This window comes from Agelaius tricolor, unplaced genomic scaffold, assembly GCF_023055355.1.
Source record: "Agelaius tricolor isolate 1412-34295 unplaced genomic scaffold, bAgeTri1.0.p SCAF_3, whole genome shotgun sequence".
NCBI classification, from domain to species: Eukaryota; Metazoa; Chordata; class Aves; order Passeriformes; family Icteridae; genus Agelaius; species Agelaius tricolor.
Window position 1 is genome coordinate 47,093,089 of NW_027269263.1, and position 17,120 is coordinate 47,110,208.

The window sequence follows — 17,120 nt, forward strand, 5'->3', positions numbered from 1 at the left end:
AAACTGGTTGCTGCAATTAAAAAGAGCAGGAGTATCTTCTTTATAGCATCAAGAAACCCTATCTGAACTGCAGGATAAAGCTACATGTAATTTAAGGCTGTTTTAACTGGTCTTCCCTACTAAAAATAACCCTTTTATCTTTTACCTAAAGCAGAAGTACACTCTCATTTGTTCTTGACTCCAAACTTTATTCCATGTCAGTGGACTGAGCTTCCCTTTGTTCTCAGTACACAAGACTTTAAAGCTACAATCTACATGGATTTTAATTTAATTTGAAAATCAAAGAAACAACATCACAATATAAAATAGAATAAAACATAACATATATAATTCCATCAGTAGGATACATGTCAAATGGCTTCTCATTCAATTATTTCATTCTGAAATTTATTTGGGACACAAAACATGTACTTATGGTAAGTGATTTTTTTTTAATTAATGGGTAAATAAGTTTAAAACAGAGTACAAATCAACAAATGTTAGGCTTTAACAGCCATCTACATAGCACTTTTTCATTCATCTGAATGAAAGGTCTGGAACCGAGTAATTCACAGATACCTTGGCAGCTACTGGTCTTGCCCTAATCTCTATTTGCTTGCCAAATCTAACTCCTTGAATTAGGCATGTAGACACACACAGAGCTATGTAAGAAGTGTGTACAGAAATAATCATGTTAATTTTCAGGAGAAACCTGTACCCATACCCTCCCTCTGCAAAGGCCTATCCAATGAAGATGGTACTGAAAGGAGGATTCCTGTTTTACTAGTCTTCATCATGTCACGTGGCATTTTTACAGTTGTTACAGCTGAACAACACACTGCATTTCCTTACAAATCAACACAGCAAGCACACACAGAGCTCCAGCACAGGTCTTCAATAACCAAAATGGTCATCCTCCAAAGGTCCAAAAAAAGAAAAACATGAGTCACACCTTCCAAGAACAACAGTGCTTTCTCTAAAAAATAAATTCATGAGCTTCTATGCAATGTATCTACCTATCATTGCAGTGCCTAGTAGCTATGCAAAGGGTTCTTTAAAATAAAAGAAACATAGAAATCTACTCTTCCAAGTATTCTCTTTGGAAGCAGGAAAGAATGCCACATGCTTTAGTGCCACATGTTCTCTTAATAAATACTTATAATAAAAAATGTTTAAGGGCATTATGACTAATACCGACATTTTTGAGAGGGAGAAAAACTAAATGTTTCAATGAAAAGTGCATATCACTTCTCTGCTGTCAGAAGAAATTTCAGTGGGTTTATACTCTTAACTGAATAACAAGCTTGGGATTGTGTGCCATCTCTGAATCTTACACAAAAAATCACTGATTTTGGTGAAAGTGATACATTTGGGAGTGTACATATGGTGTCCTCTGCAAAACTCTTAATTTGCAGTTCTTTGTAACATTTAATTCATTCATCAAGTTTAGCATTTGAAACTTCTCCATCTTTCTCAGTATGTAAGTTAAGAGTGTTTGTGGTAGTAGTAGAAGACAGAAGAGCCAAACCCAAGATTTTCTCCTATTACTGAATACAGCCCAAGATAGAAAACTATTTAGCCAGATTCACTCATAACCCACTTCTGGCTCTGCCAGGGACTGAGCACTCCTGACTAGCTACATCCATACACATCAGGGCACTGCAGAATCAAGCTTTCTGTCCTGAGAAAGCCCATCTCTGTCCATAACATAAAAGAGAAAACAGTGAGTTAACACACATGAAAGGCCATGCTCTGAATTGAGCAACTGCAGGCACACTGAACTCACACACAGGAGGTTGTTTCTCTCCACTACTGAAAGGGAGTATTATATTTCTCTATGCAATGGTTTGCAAAACAAATACTTCTTATATAAGATTTTTCTGGGGAAAAAATCCTGTTATTTAAATGTATTACCCCTAATTTCCATCTTCCAAATCTAGAAATTATTACTGGCTTCAATGCTTATTCCCTGTCCCCAGTTAAATTCCCACAAGAGTCAGAATGCTAAATGCATCTTCCTGCATTTCCATGCTTCTGGGTCTTGCCAGAAATAGGGACTTGATTTTGAAGCAGGCTTAATATTTCTTCCTGTGGGCCATCTTTACATGTTGTGAAGATGAGTAACTCACTGAGGAGCACGGCTGTGTATCACACTCTAAACTGGGCCAGGAAGTCCCTGATAGCGCCTCCTACAGAACATCTACCTCAGAGTATTCTTGGCCATTGCTGAGATACTCTCTATAGATATTTTCTAATTTCTGATTATTTTAAGAACTGGAGATCCTTTACAAGGCAAATCCTACTGACTTTTAGCACTTCCCTTTTGTAGGCAATTGCTAATCACTATCATTCTCTCCTTAGTCTGACATGCAAAGTAATCAGAAAACTGGAGTGGTGCCTTGATCCTGATACAAACCCATCAGTTTCACTGAAGGACTTTGTGGTGGTTTGACAGGAAATGTGTTTTTTGGGATGCTGTGTTTTTGGCTAATGGATATTCAGGCTTTAATATTGGCATTTAACTTGGTTACTGGGACATGGACACGCTTCTGAGAACACGGGGTTAAAAGCAGGGCTCTCCCCTGGGAGGGTCCTCTTGGGTTTCCGGCGGGAAAGAGTTCGGGTCTCTCCCCCGGCCCAGCTGCTGGCTGGGCAGGGGGAGGGGAAAGCTATGTGGCCAAGAGAGGTAGGCCTGAGCTCTGAGGTGGAAGGGTGGAAGAGAGAAAGAGAGATGACGGCTTCAGAACCAAGAAGGTTCAGTGTTGATGCCCTTCGGCCTCAGGGGGTGAAAAATATGGGGAGGACAGCTGTCCCAAAGAGAGAGATGACGGCCTCAGAACTAAGAGAGTTCAGTGTTGATGCTCTTCGGCTTCAGGGGGTGAAAAATATAGGGGGGGACAGGTGTCCCAAAAGAGAGATTGTAGAGACAAGTGTCTCAAAAGAGAGATGCCGGCCTCGGAACTAAGAGAGTTCAGTGTTGATGCTTCTCGGCCCCAGGGGGTGAAAATATGGGGGGGACAAGTGTCCCAAAAGAGAGATTGTGGAGACAAGTGTCCCAGAAGAGAGATGGACAGACCCAAGTTCCTTGTGACACAGAGACTGCATTCTAGGGAGAGGCAATGGCCTCAGAACCAAGAGAGTTCAGTGTTGATGCCCCTCGGCCCCAGGAGGTGAAAAATATGGGGGGGACAGGTGTCCCAAAAGAGAGATTGTGGGGACAGGTGTCCCAAAGGAGAGACTGTGCCTTTTTTTTTTGGATCGGGACAGAGCATCCTTAAAAGACAACCCTAGAAGCAGCTCTGGTCCATGTTCAGTGGTGAGAGCACTGGACATGGAAAGGAAGAAGTCACCACGGCAGATGTTCTCCGGGCGGTGCCACGAGTGACACAGAAACACACGAGGCTTCGACTGTGTTTCCAGGGGAAGCCCATGGCACAAGAAAGACTCCTCTCCTCTTGATGAACTGAAGATTGATTGTTTGAAAAGTAGTGCTGGACCGAGAGTTAGTGATTTGAAAAACAAATGTATTGTGTTAGAAATTTAGTGGGGAGAGGAAGAAATGCATTTGTGAAGTTTTCATTTTCCCTATGTGTGTGTTTTATTTTATCTGTAGTTGTAGAGTAGTTAATAAAGTTCTGGTTCCTTTTTCCCTAAGTAAGAGCCTGCTTTGCTTATTCCTGGTCACATCTCACAGCAGAAACCAGAGAAAAGGTATTTTCATGGAGGCACTGGCATTGTGCCAGTGTCAAACCATGACATTTTTGGTTCCCTGACCGGGAATCGAACCTTGAGGGAATGATAAGATAAAGTTGTGAGTAAAGCTGTGAGATGAGACCAAAGAAGAATAAGAACAAAGCATGTATTAAGTTGAAGTAGCTGCATAGTAAAAATCAAGAGATGAAAGTTTTCTTGTTTTGTAGAAGTGTTGAAGTGTTTTGTAATTTTGTTAATAATTTTAGAAAGTGTGTTCTCAGAGGCGAAGGGTGGAATGTGGTGGTTTGACAGGAAATGTGTTTTTTGGGATGCTGTGTTTTTGGCCAATGGATATTCAGGCTTTAATATTGGCATTTAACTTGGCCACTGGGACATGGACACGCCTCTGAGAACACGGGGTTAAAAGCAGGGCTCTCCCCTGGGAGGGTCCTCTTGGGTTTCCGGCGGGAAAGAGTTCGGGTCTCTCCCCCGGCCCAGCTGCTGGCTGGGCAGGGGGAGGGGAAAGCCATGTGGCCAAGAGAGGTAGGCCTGAGCCCCGAGGTGGAAGGGTGGAAGAGAGAAAGAGAGATGACGGCCTCAGAACCAAGAAGGTTCAGTGTTGATGCCCCTCGGCCCCAGGGGGTGAAAAATATGGGGAGGACAGCTGTCCCAAAGAGAGAGATGACGGCCTCAGAACCAAGAGAGTTCAGTGTTGATGCCCCTCGGCCCCAGGGGGTGAAAAATATAGGGGGGGACAGGTGTCCCAAAAGAGAGATTGTAGAGACAAGTGTCCCAAAAGAGAGATGCCGGCCTCGGAACCAAGAGAGTTCAGTGTTGATGCCCCTCGGCCCCAGGGGGTGAAAATATGGGGGGGACAAGTGTCCCAAAAGAGAGATTGTGGAGACAAGTGTCCCAGAAGAGAGATGGACAGACCCAAGTTCCTTGTGACACAGAGACTGCATTCTAGGGAGAGGCAATGGCCTCAGAACCAAGAGAGTTCAGTGTTGATGCCCCTCGGCCCCAGGAGGTGAAAAATATGGGGGGGACAGGTGTCCCAAAAGAGAGATTGTGGGGACAGGTGTCCCAAAGGAGAGACTGTGCCTTTTTTTTTTGGATCAGGACAGAGCATCCTTAAAAGACAACCCTAGAAGCAGCTCTGGTCCATGTTCAGTGGTGAGAGCACTGGACATGGAAAGGAAGAAGTCACCACGGCAGATGTTCTCCGGGCGGTGCCACGAGTGACACAGAAACACACGAAGCTTCGACTGTGTTTCCAGGGGAAGCCCATGGCACAAGAAAGACTCCTCTCCTCTTGATGAACTGAAGATTGATTGTTTGAAAAGTAGTGCTGGACCGAGAGTTAGTGATTTGAAAAACAAATGTATTGTGTTAGAAATTTAGTGGAGAAAAGAAGAAATGCATTTGTGAAGTTTTCATTTTCCCTATGTGTGTGTTTTATTTTATCTGTAGTTGTAGAGTAGTTAATAAAGTTCTGGTTCCTTTTTCCCTAAGTAAGAGCCTGCTTTGCTTATTCCTGGTCACATCTCACAGCAGAAACCAGAGAAAAAGTATTTTCATGGAGGCACTGGCATTGTGCCAGTGTCAAACCATAACAGACTTCTTCCTCCAGCAAAACTGTGAAAAACCTAAAATGTTGCTTCCTTGGGAGAAGCTGAATGACTGAAATGCTGGCAGAAAACACTCTTCAGAGAGTAATAAATCAAAGTAAAAATACTTGCCAACTTAAAAAATAAATAAAGCATTAGCCATTTACTGCTCCATATGTCATGCTTGTGGCCAAGATACCCAACTTCAGCATCCCTTCAGTGTAAAATGGATGTTGTCAGTTAACAGGAGTCGGTCTCCTGCAACCTCCTTGTTAAGCCTGCTCTACTACAGGTCACAGGCTGGAAGGGAAGGAAGGAGAAGAAAGGGAGGCAGAAGCTCTGTAAAGCAGTTTTTTTCCAACAGGAATATTTCATCTAACACCTGGAACATTGCACAAGCACTTGCATTTGCAGCACTGACAGACTGCAGAGGCTTAACCAACTCTGTTTTTCCAGCACATCAGTCCTGAAAGAGAGGTGAAGGACCTGGGGCTCAGGAGAATCATGTTCTCCTTCCTTTCTTGTGCAAGAGACTAAACATTCAAGAAGAGGGAAAAGAAACAAAGTGATTATTGTGAAAACTAATTTCAGAGATGCAAACAGGCATGAAGGGCCAAGGAAAGATAGTAAAGATATTCCAATCACCAGACCCTTTCTGCTGGAATAGTCTTCATGTGGGACAGCCACAAAAAACATCCACAAAAAATATCCACAGCCAGTATTCAAATGCTGAAACCTCCAATGCAGAAACCACACACAACAACAGCTGGGAATCCCATCACTGAAATACAAATACTAGTGCAGAGATGCTACCAGCTTACACACACCTACTGTAACCTGTAACAGCCTCCAAAGAGCTCCTGCCCCTGGGCAAGTCAAACAACCCCACGTTTACATCTACAGGGAATTCATTTATAAGACAGAAAGGACAGGGGGACAGTGAATGCAAATCCCATTATGATGAATTTCAGCCACAGAAGGGAGGTAACCATCAAGTAAATAAAGACAAAAACCAAAAGAAAACCTAACCAACACCTACCAAACCAAAAAACAGGGACTAATATTGAATAGGTTTTGTCCTAATTTGAATCATTATGTGCATAAAGGCTATCAGAACCTGATAAAGCACTAAAAAACATACATGGTAACATGATATTTTCAGATATGCATTAAAAATCAAAGTAATGAAAACCTATTTTTATAAAGGTGTGTGTAGGCTATATAAATATAATAAAAAAATTTAGTCTGAATAAAATTTCTGCACACCACAGTGGCACCCCACAAGAGGGAACAAGCTCCATATATGCTAGTGTATGCCAGTGCTCCATAAATGGAGCATATGTGCTCCATTATATGCCCAAAATGTCCTCCTATCTCTCCATCTAAGATTAAAAACTAAGTTACAAAATTAATTTATCCTAAGAAAATTATGACAGTCTTTTTTGGTATTACATTTGTTCTACCAAAATTAAGCTAATGTCCATCACCACCAAATATATTCCAGGAACATATTTCTTTCTTGATTACCTCAATCACTTAGACAAAAAACCAAATTAAAATAGCAAATGAAAGCATGAAATCACTTTTACTTTTACATTCTACTTTGTTTAAAAGGTGTTTTTTACAACAACTCCCATTCTGTTCAGAGAGTAATAGCAAAGAGCAGACACATGAAGTGTCTCCCAGCATAAAATCTCTCCCTCATGGCTTTCCAACCTGCTGAGTACAGGATTTTTTTGTTGCAATTGTGGGCAACTTAGGGGCAACAAAATTGTAGTGGGCAACAATCTTTTCCAGATATATAATACAAAACTCTTACTGTAGTTCTAGAGATTTTGTGTTGAATATACCACATGATACCTGCAATTAATAACCGAATGTAATTTGTCTATGCTTTTCAGGCAACAGGTGAAAAGAACTGGTGAAAAATAGCCTATTTCTGTTACTAACAGAATGATGGAGAACACTAAGAAAACACAGTACATGGAGAGAGATTTTAAATTCTTCTCAGAGATTTTTTAACAGCAGAAATATTGAATTCTAACTACATTTATCAAAGGAAAACTTGAGTTAAAACTCTAGTGCCCTACAGTAGTTTCCTTCAGTGCAAGAGCCAGGGCAATGTCAATAGCCAGTGCCCTACTTCAGCTACCATGATGATCCTACTGGCCCAGACACACAACCTGCATGACTGTCCTCTGAGGATGTCCTTCTGAACCCTGTGTAAACATTCTGTCAGAAACAAAGCTAAGACCAGGAACTCCAACAGAAATTTGGTCACTTAAGGTATCTAGTGATCACTATGGTACTCTGCTGCCTAGCAACTCAAGCAGATAAGAGCTGCCATACTCCAAAACTGAGTGTACCCATGTATATTCTGGAAGTGATGGGGATTTTTCATGTTTTTTCACTCTGCCACTGATGGCTTCAGTAATTTGTTGCCACTGACCTATGAAATTCTTCATCAGCAAGCAGCTACTATAACCAGTAAAACTGTGCTGCTAGCCTATGCACAAGGAGAAACAAAGACCTGAACACATCCCCAGTCACACTCCTTTGAGCCCACTCATACCCCTGATCATTTTGTTTGCAGCTTGCAAATGTGATTTGGAAGCAAAAGCCATGAATATGAACAGAGATAGGATTCTGTGTCAACCCAGATTTCATCAGAACTAAAAAGGCACAAGAATGGTTCAGTTTATCTTTTCCTCACTCAGACCTTTTTGATTTTATGTTGCATCATGCTCTTCTGTTCTGACAGAACTGTACTGTCAACCTGAGGAGACTTTACCATCTACTTAATTATTCCCTAGAGAACAAATATATCCCATCACACAACACAGTCAAAATACTGACTTCTTAAGCTCACTTCCAGACAGTGGGAAAGCAAGAGTGCAATCTGTATATGAAAGCAAACAGCAGTGGCAGGAAAGGGCTAAGTAGTGGAGCCAGAAGTTGCAATATAGTAAAGAGAGAGAGAGGTTCTCCAAAAGCTCCCCATGCTCTAGAAGATTGTAAAAATCCTTCATTTTCTGAGCAAATGCACCTTTCTTTAAAGGATCAGTGTACTTATTAAGGAATCATCATTCACATCACCTGCATTTTATTTCATAAACATATTTTTTTTCAAGCCTTACTACTCTCCTCCCACTTTTCTCCCAGGAGATTCAAACCCCCTTTTTTCCCCCTTCAGACTCGAGAAAAAACCCTGCCCTTATTCCAGAGCAAACAGAGAGTAGCTGATCAACAACTTTGTTCCCCTCAGACTTGCTGTCTCACTCTGCTTTCTTGAGCAACTTGTTCTATGTGGCATTAGAGGTGAAGAAAGCTCTGGAAAGGGCAGGGGCTGAAGGAAATTCCGAGAGGGCAACTGCAGAAGGAAACCTTACTGTAACCTCTAAAAGATCAGAGTCTATGGTACGTAAAGCAAATGCCAGCAGATTTCAAGAGCTATGCATAGCATTTCCCAATGGCTAACAGCCTGAGAGCATCAGCCTTGATCTTCTGAGATGCAAGCCATCCAAACATCTCTCTGCCCTCTGGGAAACCTCAGATGACCATCACCACTGGATCACCAACTGAAACCAGAACTGTTCTGTGTAAAACATAACAAGTCCTTCCTCCTTCAATAACTAAGAAGCTATGGTTCCCATTATTTTGTCAGTTTACAAACTAACAAGGTTATTTTAATGATTAATCCAGCTATCTTTTTTAAAAATAGAGCAAACACTCATTAAATGGAGTCAGACAATCTGCACGGAAAACTGACATCCTGTTTATCCACTTCAGCAGCACAAATTTTCCCCTGCCTCCCTCCCCTGCACCTTCAACCCTGCCCTGTAGGAATTAACAGTCCATTAATCATTTTGATTTTAAATTTGGTTTATTTGCTTGACAACACAGAAATCTGTGAGAGATGCAGCCAAAAGTCAACAGGGAAATGAGCTGAAACCACCAACTTGCAACATAAGCTACGGAATGTCATTCAGTTCTTCAAAATAAATACATTTCACACAAAAATGATCAAGCATCTCTATTGTCTTAGATTTGGTTTCCCAGATCACAAAATTTTGTCAAAATGTCTTGAAGTCTACAACCTTTGCAAAGTCCACCTCTTTTTGGTAAAACTTTATAAGTAATTTTTAAATTAATTTTTTATGGCAATGAACATTCTAGTATTTAGAGCTATGTATCCACGTTATTTTTACTAAGCCATTTGTTTTTTAAAAAACTAAATAAAATTATTTATGAATGGTTGGATTTTTGTTCACGGCCTTGATTCTTCTGTGGGATATTCTTCACCTGTTGTAAATTTTAACTTTAATGGTTATCTTTGCTAATGTAAGTAAACTGGTATTATTTTGGAAATAAGCAAATACACACTTCAAACAATTATTAGGATTTCTTTACTAAGGGTTCAATTACCTCAAGTCAGTGAACATCCCGAAATAAGGGTTATTGCTAGGTAAAGTACTAAACAAGACATAGGGGAAGACAGACATTAGACCATGATTTGCTTATGGCTTGTCATATTCCCTTTCCCCTTTTTCTTCCCTTATTTCATAAGATTTATATCAAAACCTAAAGCTTTCTATTTTGCACAGATTTTTCAAAACACAGCTTCCTTCATTTGTCTACCTGCTCTTTATTTTCTACCAAGGAAATTACATACCATAAAAATGCTTCCTTAGTCAAGAAAACCCTTTTTCTTGTAAAATAGACCCATTTGGTGCTGATACACAAGGATTCTCCTTCAGCATACCCCAAGACACTTCAAACAATCAACATTTTGAGTGAAGAAATGCTCTTATGATATAAAACTGTCTTATATAAAAGCAGCCCCCATGCACACAGCAAAGTGCCTTTGTGGCTAAATAGGCAAAATGGTATTATTCAACAAGAGATTAATTTACCTGGCAGGACCCATACTCAGTTTGTGGCAACAGGAATGCAGCTGAACAACAGCAAGGCATACCCCACCAGTTAGGCTGGGCTGTGCCTCACACTAGACACAGAGATTTGGCTAGGCTTTGTGGATTCATATACTCCTTCATTGCTCTTAGGAACTTCTCCCATCTCCTATTCATTTCTGCAGAGAAAAAACCTGAGCAAACAAGCAATGAGAAAACAAGAGCTGGAAAGGACAGATGGGGAAAAAACCCCACACTATGGCAGCAAGGCCATGTATTATCTCAGCAGCTCCCCATCTTTTCTCAGTAAAGATGCAGCAGCCCTCACTCCCATCCTGGTATCACTCACAGCTCTCTACCCTTCAACAACCCCAGTGCCTTGAACCTACAAGCATTATCAGTCCCTGTCCTTTCTATAGTTTTGTGGTACCCACGTCCATTACTTAACCAACCCTTTTATTACTATCTTCCCTCCTCTTTTGACCTTGGAGCATTATTCCAGAGCCTTTTTCAGTTCTGGTGGTGTTTCATTCTCCTCTACTGCCCTGGGCATCAATGACCTTCAAGAACTTGGAGGGAAGAAGCAGTATTAACAGTGTAACATGTGGCAATGAGGGAAAACAAGAACAAGGAAGAGCTTCAAGGCTTGCTCCAAAAGGATCATGAGGCCAAACACAGCGACATGGAGTCAAATGAACAGTCATGATATAAGTCCCCAAAACCAAAGTAGTCACTTCCCATCAGGTGAGCCTAGAAGAGGGGCAGGCAGTAAAAAGCATGGCACAGGAGACCAGACAGCATGTGTCATGCAGAAAACACTGAAACCATGAAATTACTGCCAATAGTTATCTACCCTCCAGCACTGTGCCTCCTTCCTAAAGCAAGAGCAAAGCTCTCTTCACTATTGAAGAAATATACAGAAAAGAATTAAAATTCATGGCCTCCTAATGGCACTACCCAACCTTGCTATCCTAAGTCAAATGCATTTCCCTGAACTGCCCTCAAGAGGCCAGACAGTTCTTGTTACTTGGAGCTGCTGGATAACAGCACCAAATAGTGCTGCATTGCAACACTGCTGAGCATTCAAGGCAGCTGCTCAGTGCCTGGATGAAAGCAGCAGATCATCACCATGATCACAGCAAACATTTGGATTTAAGTCAAGTACTTGCAAGAAGACCTGGACACTCCTACCAGTTCAATTCCTGTCATGCTTCCCCATGCTGCTTAAACACACAGCTGCTCTTGCTTGCTGTGTTCTGCAGGCAGCACCTTCATCACGACACAACTCCCAGTATTCCACACGACCAGGCAGCTCTTGTCTCCTCTGTAGGCTCCCTCTCCCACTCAAGGAAATTAGGAACTGTTTCAAAGCATCTGCCTTTGAAAAAGTCTTTTAAGGACATACACAGCAAGGATTTATTTATGTCAGGGAAGACAAGGTCAACAAAATGCACCATGCTTACACAGGAAGACAGAGATTGGCACTGAACCCCAGGACCAATGTATTCCACTCCACAGAGATGGGAGCCCTAGAGAGTGCACACTTTCCTGCAAAGCCTGGCTTAGTTCTGTGGTGACACTGTGGCATCACCAAAATCCATCTCGGAATCAAAAAACTTGTCTGAACCTTAAAAATCCTGATCTAAATAGGGAAGACACTTGCTCTCCATTTCAAGGCAAAACTATGTATAGTAATTAGTACAGGCATCATCTCCAGGAGTTTACCTTTGAATTCAAAGTTAGAAATATAGGAAAAAAAATACTCTATTTTTTCGAGAAATTCGCTCATAGACTGGGGTATAATAAAAATTGGTGAACTTTCAGTGTATTTTCTCTTACCAGTGGAACATTAAACAAGCAGCACTTCAGAATGCAAGCTTAATGTCCAGCCCCTTAGTGAGGCTATCTAAAACTGAGGTTTAGCAGAGTACTGTTTTCTCATCAAACCTGAACTACAGTATTATAAACGCATTTAAACCAGTCTTTCAAACAAGGTAGGCCAACCTTTCTTGTGAATCTCTGTCTTTCTCCCACTCATAGCACATTTGTAAATGGGCTGTTGATAAAAGCCACAAAATACAAACTCAGTCTGTCCAGCTTAATACTAAACTCCATGGGTTTACACCAAGTATGTTTGTTATCTGTTTCTTCCCTTCAATGCTTGGTATCTAAATAATTTAGAAATACTTCTGGTTGGTAAATAACAATTCCAGTGCCAAATGTTAGTACAAGGTACTGGAGCAGCTGTAACTGTGCTAAGAGTCCACATGGATAGGAATGAATATCCTCTCTTACTACAGAGCAAATAACCTATACTATGTATTTATTACTGCAGAAACACATGCTGCCACAAAAAGGGAAAAAAAACAGACAACAAAATTTGTTATCACTAAAGTCTCATATTAATTCCTGCCAACTGTAGTCATAAGTACTACAGAATAGCTGATGCTGTGGTACTGTAGAGCAGTTAACATTTCACACAGAGTAAGAATGCCTTCTAGGAAGAAAACATTAGCAATTATTGGTATCTTGCAAAATAGCAGATGTCCAAATTTAATCAACCCTGTCACCTCTGCATCCACATGGACTGAAATGGGTTTATGTGTAAGAATTTGCCACAAGAGGTGATACAGTCAACAGTATCTCAGCTCAGCATTCTTTAGATAGACTTACAGAAACCACAAGTTTAATGACATTTTGTCTGGTTTTGTTTCAACTCAATACACAGCTTAGTCCACCAGGGTCCAATTTATAACCAGGTTCCACCAGACCTGAATTAATAAGCTGTTTAACCACACACCAACAGGGTCTAACAATGTTTAGTTCTGAGGAATATTTATTACTCTGTCAACTATGTGATAAAAATCAGTAACAGGATTTGCCCAGTTGACCATCAAATATTTCTAATCGTCTTCCCCTTTGTGAAAACACACACAAATTTGAATCCTGTGCTGTTTGAATGCTGCAGTTACAGAAAAGTCATGGTTAAAAATACAAAAACTTGCAATGAAAATTTCAGCCAGCAATTATTTTCCAGTAAGATTTTCATGAAGCTCTTCTTGTCAAGCACCAGAGCTTACTTTTGTTATTTTAACAGAACAAGAATTCAAAAAACTCCCCAAACAACAACAACAAAACCAACCAAATAAACAACCCCCCCAACAACAAAACCAAACAGACAAAAACCAAACAAAATTTAAAAATAACAAGCAAACAAAACCAAAACAACCCACCCACATCCTTACATTACTACTCTTAAAGAATCTATGCACTTCGTTAGGGCTTGGGTTTTTTCAGTTAGGCAATGTGCACAAGAAGCTTTGAAAACAATCCAAAACAGAGCCTGCGAAGACGAGAGGCAAAGTATTTTTTTTTTTAAATGCAGAAGCAATCTTGTTGAAAGAACTCTACCAACCACCATAGAACTGGGACTCTCCCATCCTTGCACTTTTCATGCATCCAAGTCAGCGACTTCAAAGAGCTCAGATCTTCCCCTTTAGGCTGGCATCACAGCTACTTTTACATGAGAATGTTGGTCCATCACACACACAAAAATATAGAAACTCAAGGTACACGTGGACTCTTCAGACCAGCTACCCTTCAGGACATATTTCTGAAGTAATTAAAATGAAATGATCATAGCTTTAAAATGCTGGTTCTACTGAAAGTCCAGAGCACGCACCTCAGAAGACTGAGGTTTTACATTTTCCTACTATTAAGCTGAGCAAACATGAGTTTGATCTATACTTATGCCCCCACGTGAAGACAGAAATGTTTCAAGCATTTAACTCCAAGACAAAATTTCAAGAATGAAATGAAAATGATTATGTATTCAAATGTATTAAAACCGAACACTGTATTTATTTTATTGTTTTTACATTTTCCAAAAATCCATTTCAATTAACATCAGCACTTGCAATGAGTATGCTGCCAGGAACGTCACGACTTGCATCCAATTATCTGTGCATGCCATCATTATGGCTTTCATGTACTTCAAAAAGAAGACTAAAAGCATGATTGAAGAGGTTGTTAATATTTTACATGAAGGTTCTTTTCTTTTAGTTCATCTGGCTGAACAAAAGCTCATTTTGTTGATCCATCAGTTTTCTGATTAGTTTGATGAATGAAGCATTGACTTATGTCGGCATACTTCTGTATGGTATAACATAACAGCATTCATTTGACAATCAATCAAAGACAATGACATATTTAGAAAGATATAATTTAGTTTTGCTTATCAGTTTTTTTAGCAAGAGCAAATCTCAAGCTCCTGAAAATGAAATATTGCAACATAAAATGATAGAAATGTCTTGTTTTGATTTAGTTTAACTTGACTGCCTAAACACACTTCAAATTATTTATTTCCAGATGGTACTAAAGGCTATAAATTATTTCTTCTTTTCACTTGGAGTGTAAATAAACTGAAGGTCAAAACTAGTTTTAACTTTATTATCTCTTCAAGTAGTAAGGTGGGTTTTTTCAAAACTTATACTAAAAATAGCTCTTTTTTTTCCCAGATACCATGTGGCGCTGATCAACATCATATAGTTACTTTTACCTTTTAATTAATTGAATTAGTATTAAAAACTACCACCACTATAAAATAAAGCACAAATTATGAAAGAAATTTTAGACCCTTACAAAGACCCTTAAGGTTAGTAAGTTTATTGTATTTTAATACTTTCACTGTTTTGATGAAACAAAAATATATACAAAGCCCTTTTAAGATATGTAAGAAAGACTACTAGAGAAATAATTGTATGGTATGAAATGACATTAATCCATTACTCTTACACACATGCCCATAACTAAGTAATTGTCTTAGAACTTGTCTCCATTGAGTTCAACATCACAATGCTAAGATCTAGAAATAAAAAATGCATGACTAATCTGTTACTCTAATATGTTCAGATTTAAATGAGAGTTTTCTCCAATAAAACAGTTTTGAAAGAACAATCCTCACACTGCATACAGGCTGAACAAAATATCCAAAAGGAGAAACAGCACTGCCCTCTTGCAACTGGGGGACACTTCTGTCACAGACATTCAGCTGGAAATATCAAATAAAGCTTTCTCTAATCCTCTCAAATAAGATTTAAAAAAATATATTTTAATACAAGATCACGGTGAAGATTAGCAACTGTTTATTCTGCAGTTAGAATATTTCTGTTAGAGAAAAGCAAAGGTTCCATAAATCTCAGCCAATTTCTTATGGTGTTTTATGGTCATTTTGTGCAAAATCTGTGAGGTTTAGGTGTCACATACTTAAGCCTGCACAGATCCACAAGAAAAATTCAACTGAATGCACTCTGTGAGAATCCAACACATAGTGCAGTGAAAAAACAGCAGGAGCCCAACTCTACTTGCATGGGACCCTGGATATTCCAAGAGCTGAAGGGTTCTAGCTGTCTGATTTCTCCTACTGCAATTACAGTAGTCAAGTCTGATAAACCTGTGATAAACCTCATTGCTCCTGTTCTCTTCGACTTACAGAGTGCTCGGAATCCTGCTTATCCTCATGTTAAAAAACTGAGTCCAATTCTGCAAAGAGCTACAGCTACACTTTTAAGAAGCATACAGATACATGGCACTCTTTGATCTCCTGGATTTCAGTACTGCCAACAGAGTAAAAATTTTAACTCTAAACCTTTAAAATTTGTGTGAACTTGATGGGATTTTGTTGGAGTGGCATTTTTTTTGGTTGACTGTTTCTTTAATTGTCCCCAAATTCACTGACTTCCAGATGAAGAACATGGTGTTTGGCTCCCTTGACAGTCAAAGCCACATCACAGTTAAACTATACACAAAGCTTTGTGCAGGAGAGACTACTACATTTCAGCTGATGTCAGCTCAGTTATATACTCTTCAAATGAAGGAAAAACATGGGTATTTGGAATTTATTTTTAAACTTGCTCGCAACCAAATGCAACTGCAAAATTCCACATCCATGTAAGAGAAAACAAAGCTTCTGAACATACTCAGAATTAACTTTCATCACCTACAAGTGCTGTTACTTTACACACACAGTCAGCAGTGGAATAATGCAAAGTCTAGGTTAAGTAGCTGTTGCTCAGCTAGGAGTCAAAACAGTAGCATACGGGTTTATTTGAGAGTACTCAGACTCACGTCCCTATAATTATTAGTACTGAAGAGTTTGAGTTATTTTTCCCTTCAGCAGCTCCTCTACTAAATGAAGTCAATGTTTGCAATTGAGACACTGCTTGTCCTTCAGTCACAGCATAATGCAGTCTAGGCAATAAATTATTTCCTACTGTGTGCTTTGCAATTACAATTCCTCACCGATACCGTAACTCAAGAGGGTAATAAAAAATAATCAGTATTTATCTAGTGCCTGTGGATTAAAAACTTTCTAACACTCCTGAAACAAAACAGAAGTTATGAAACATACCCAGACAAGGAGCAACAGATTTCTTTTCACTGTTCCACAGTATCCCAGCATTCCAACTATGATGAGGAAACAGCAGACTGCAATCATAACTGGGTGGACCACAGGAAAGTAAGTCAAAATGACAGCCTCCTCCACCCTAAAAACCAATCAGAACAATAATCAAAACAAGCACAATCACAAAAAATTATATAAAAGAAAAAAATACAGCCATTAAGAATAAAATGGTGATTAGCAGATGCATTTTTTCCAGCACCTTACATATTTCACAAAAAGCTCTTCAACATGGTTTTAAAGTCTAACACTGCATTTGGGTACCAAAAACTGCATTGTCCAAAACCTCTCTGGAGCAAAGGTAATCTTCCTGTCCTGCACTTGCACAGTATGCGGCACAATGAGGCCCTGTTTCATCACCAGGGCTCGTAAGCACTGCTGTAATAAAATTAATAGAATTTCTAAATCCCTGGACTGAATAAAGTATTCAAAAGTAATAGTAATATAATTTGATTACATGTTGTCAACAGA

At 39.7% G+C, this 17,120-nt stretch overlaps 1 protein-coding gene across 3 annotated transcripts in view; it reads right to left on the bottom strand.

The window, feature by feature from the left end:
* TSPAN12 (tetraspanin 12) overlaps positions 1-17,120 on the bottom strand; it is a 44,212-nt gene that overhangs the window by 14,653 nt on the left and 12,439 nt on the right. For all 3 annotated transcript variants that reach the window (XM_071423723.1, XM_071423721.1, XM_071423722.1), the window contains exon 4: positions 16,599-16,734. In XM_071423723.1, the coding sequence (XP_071279824.1) occupies positions 16,599-16,734 (136 nt within the window). The remainder of the gene's footprint in view (positions 1-16,598; positions 16,735-17,120) is intronic.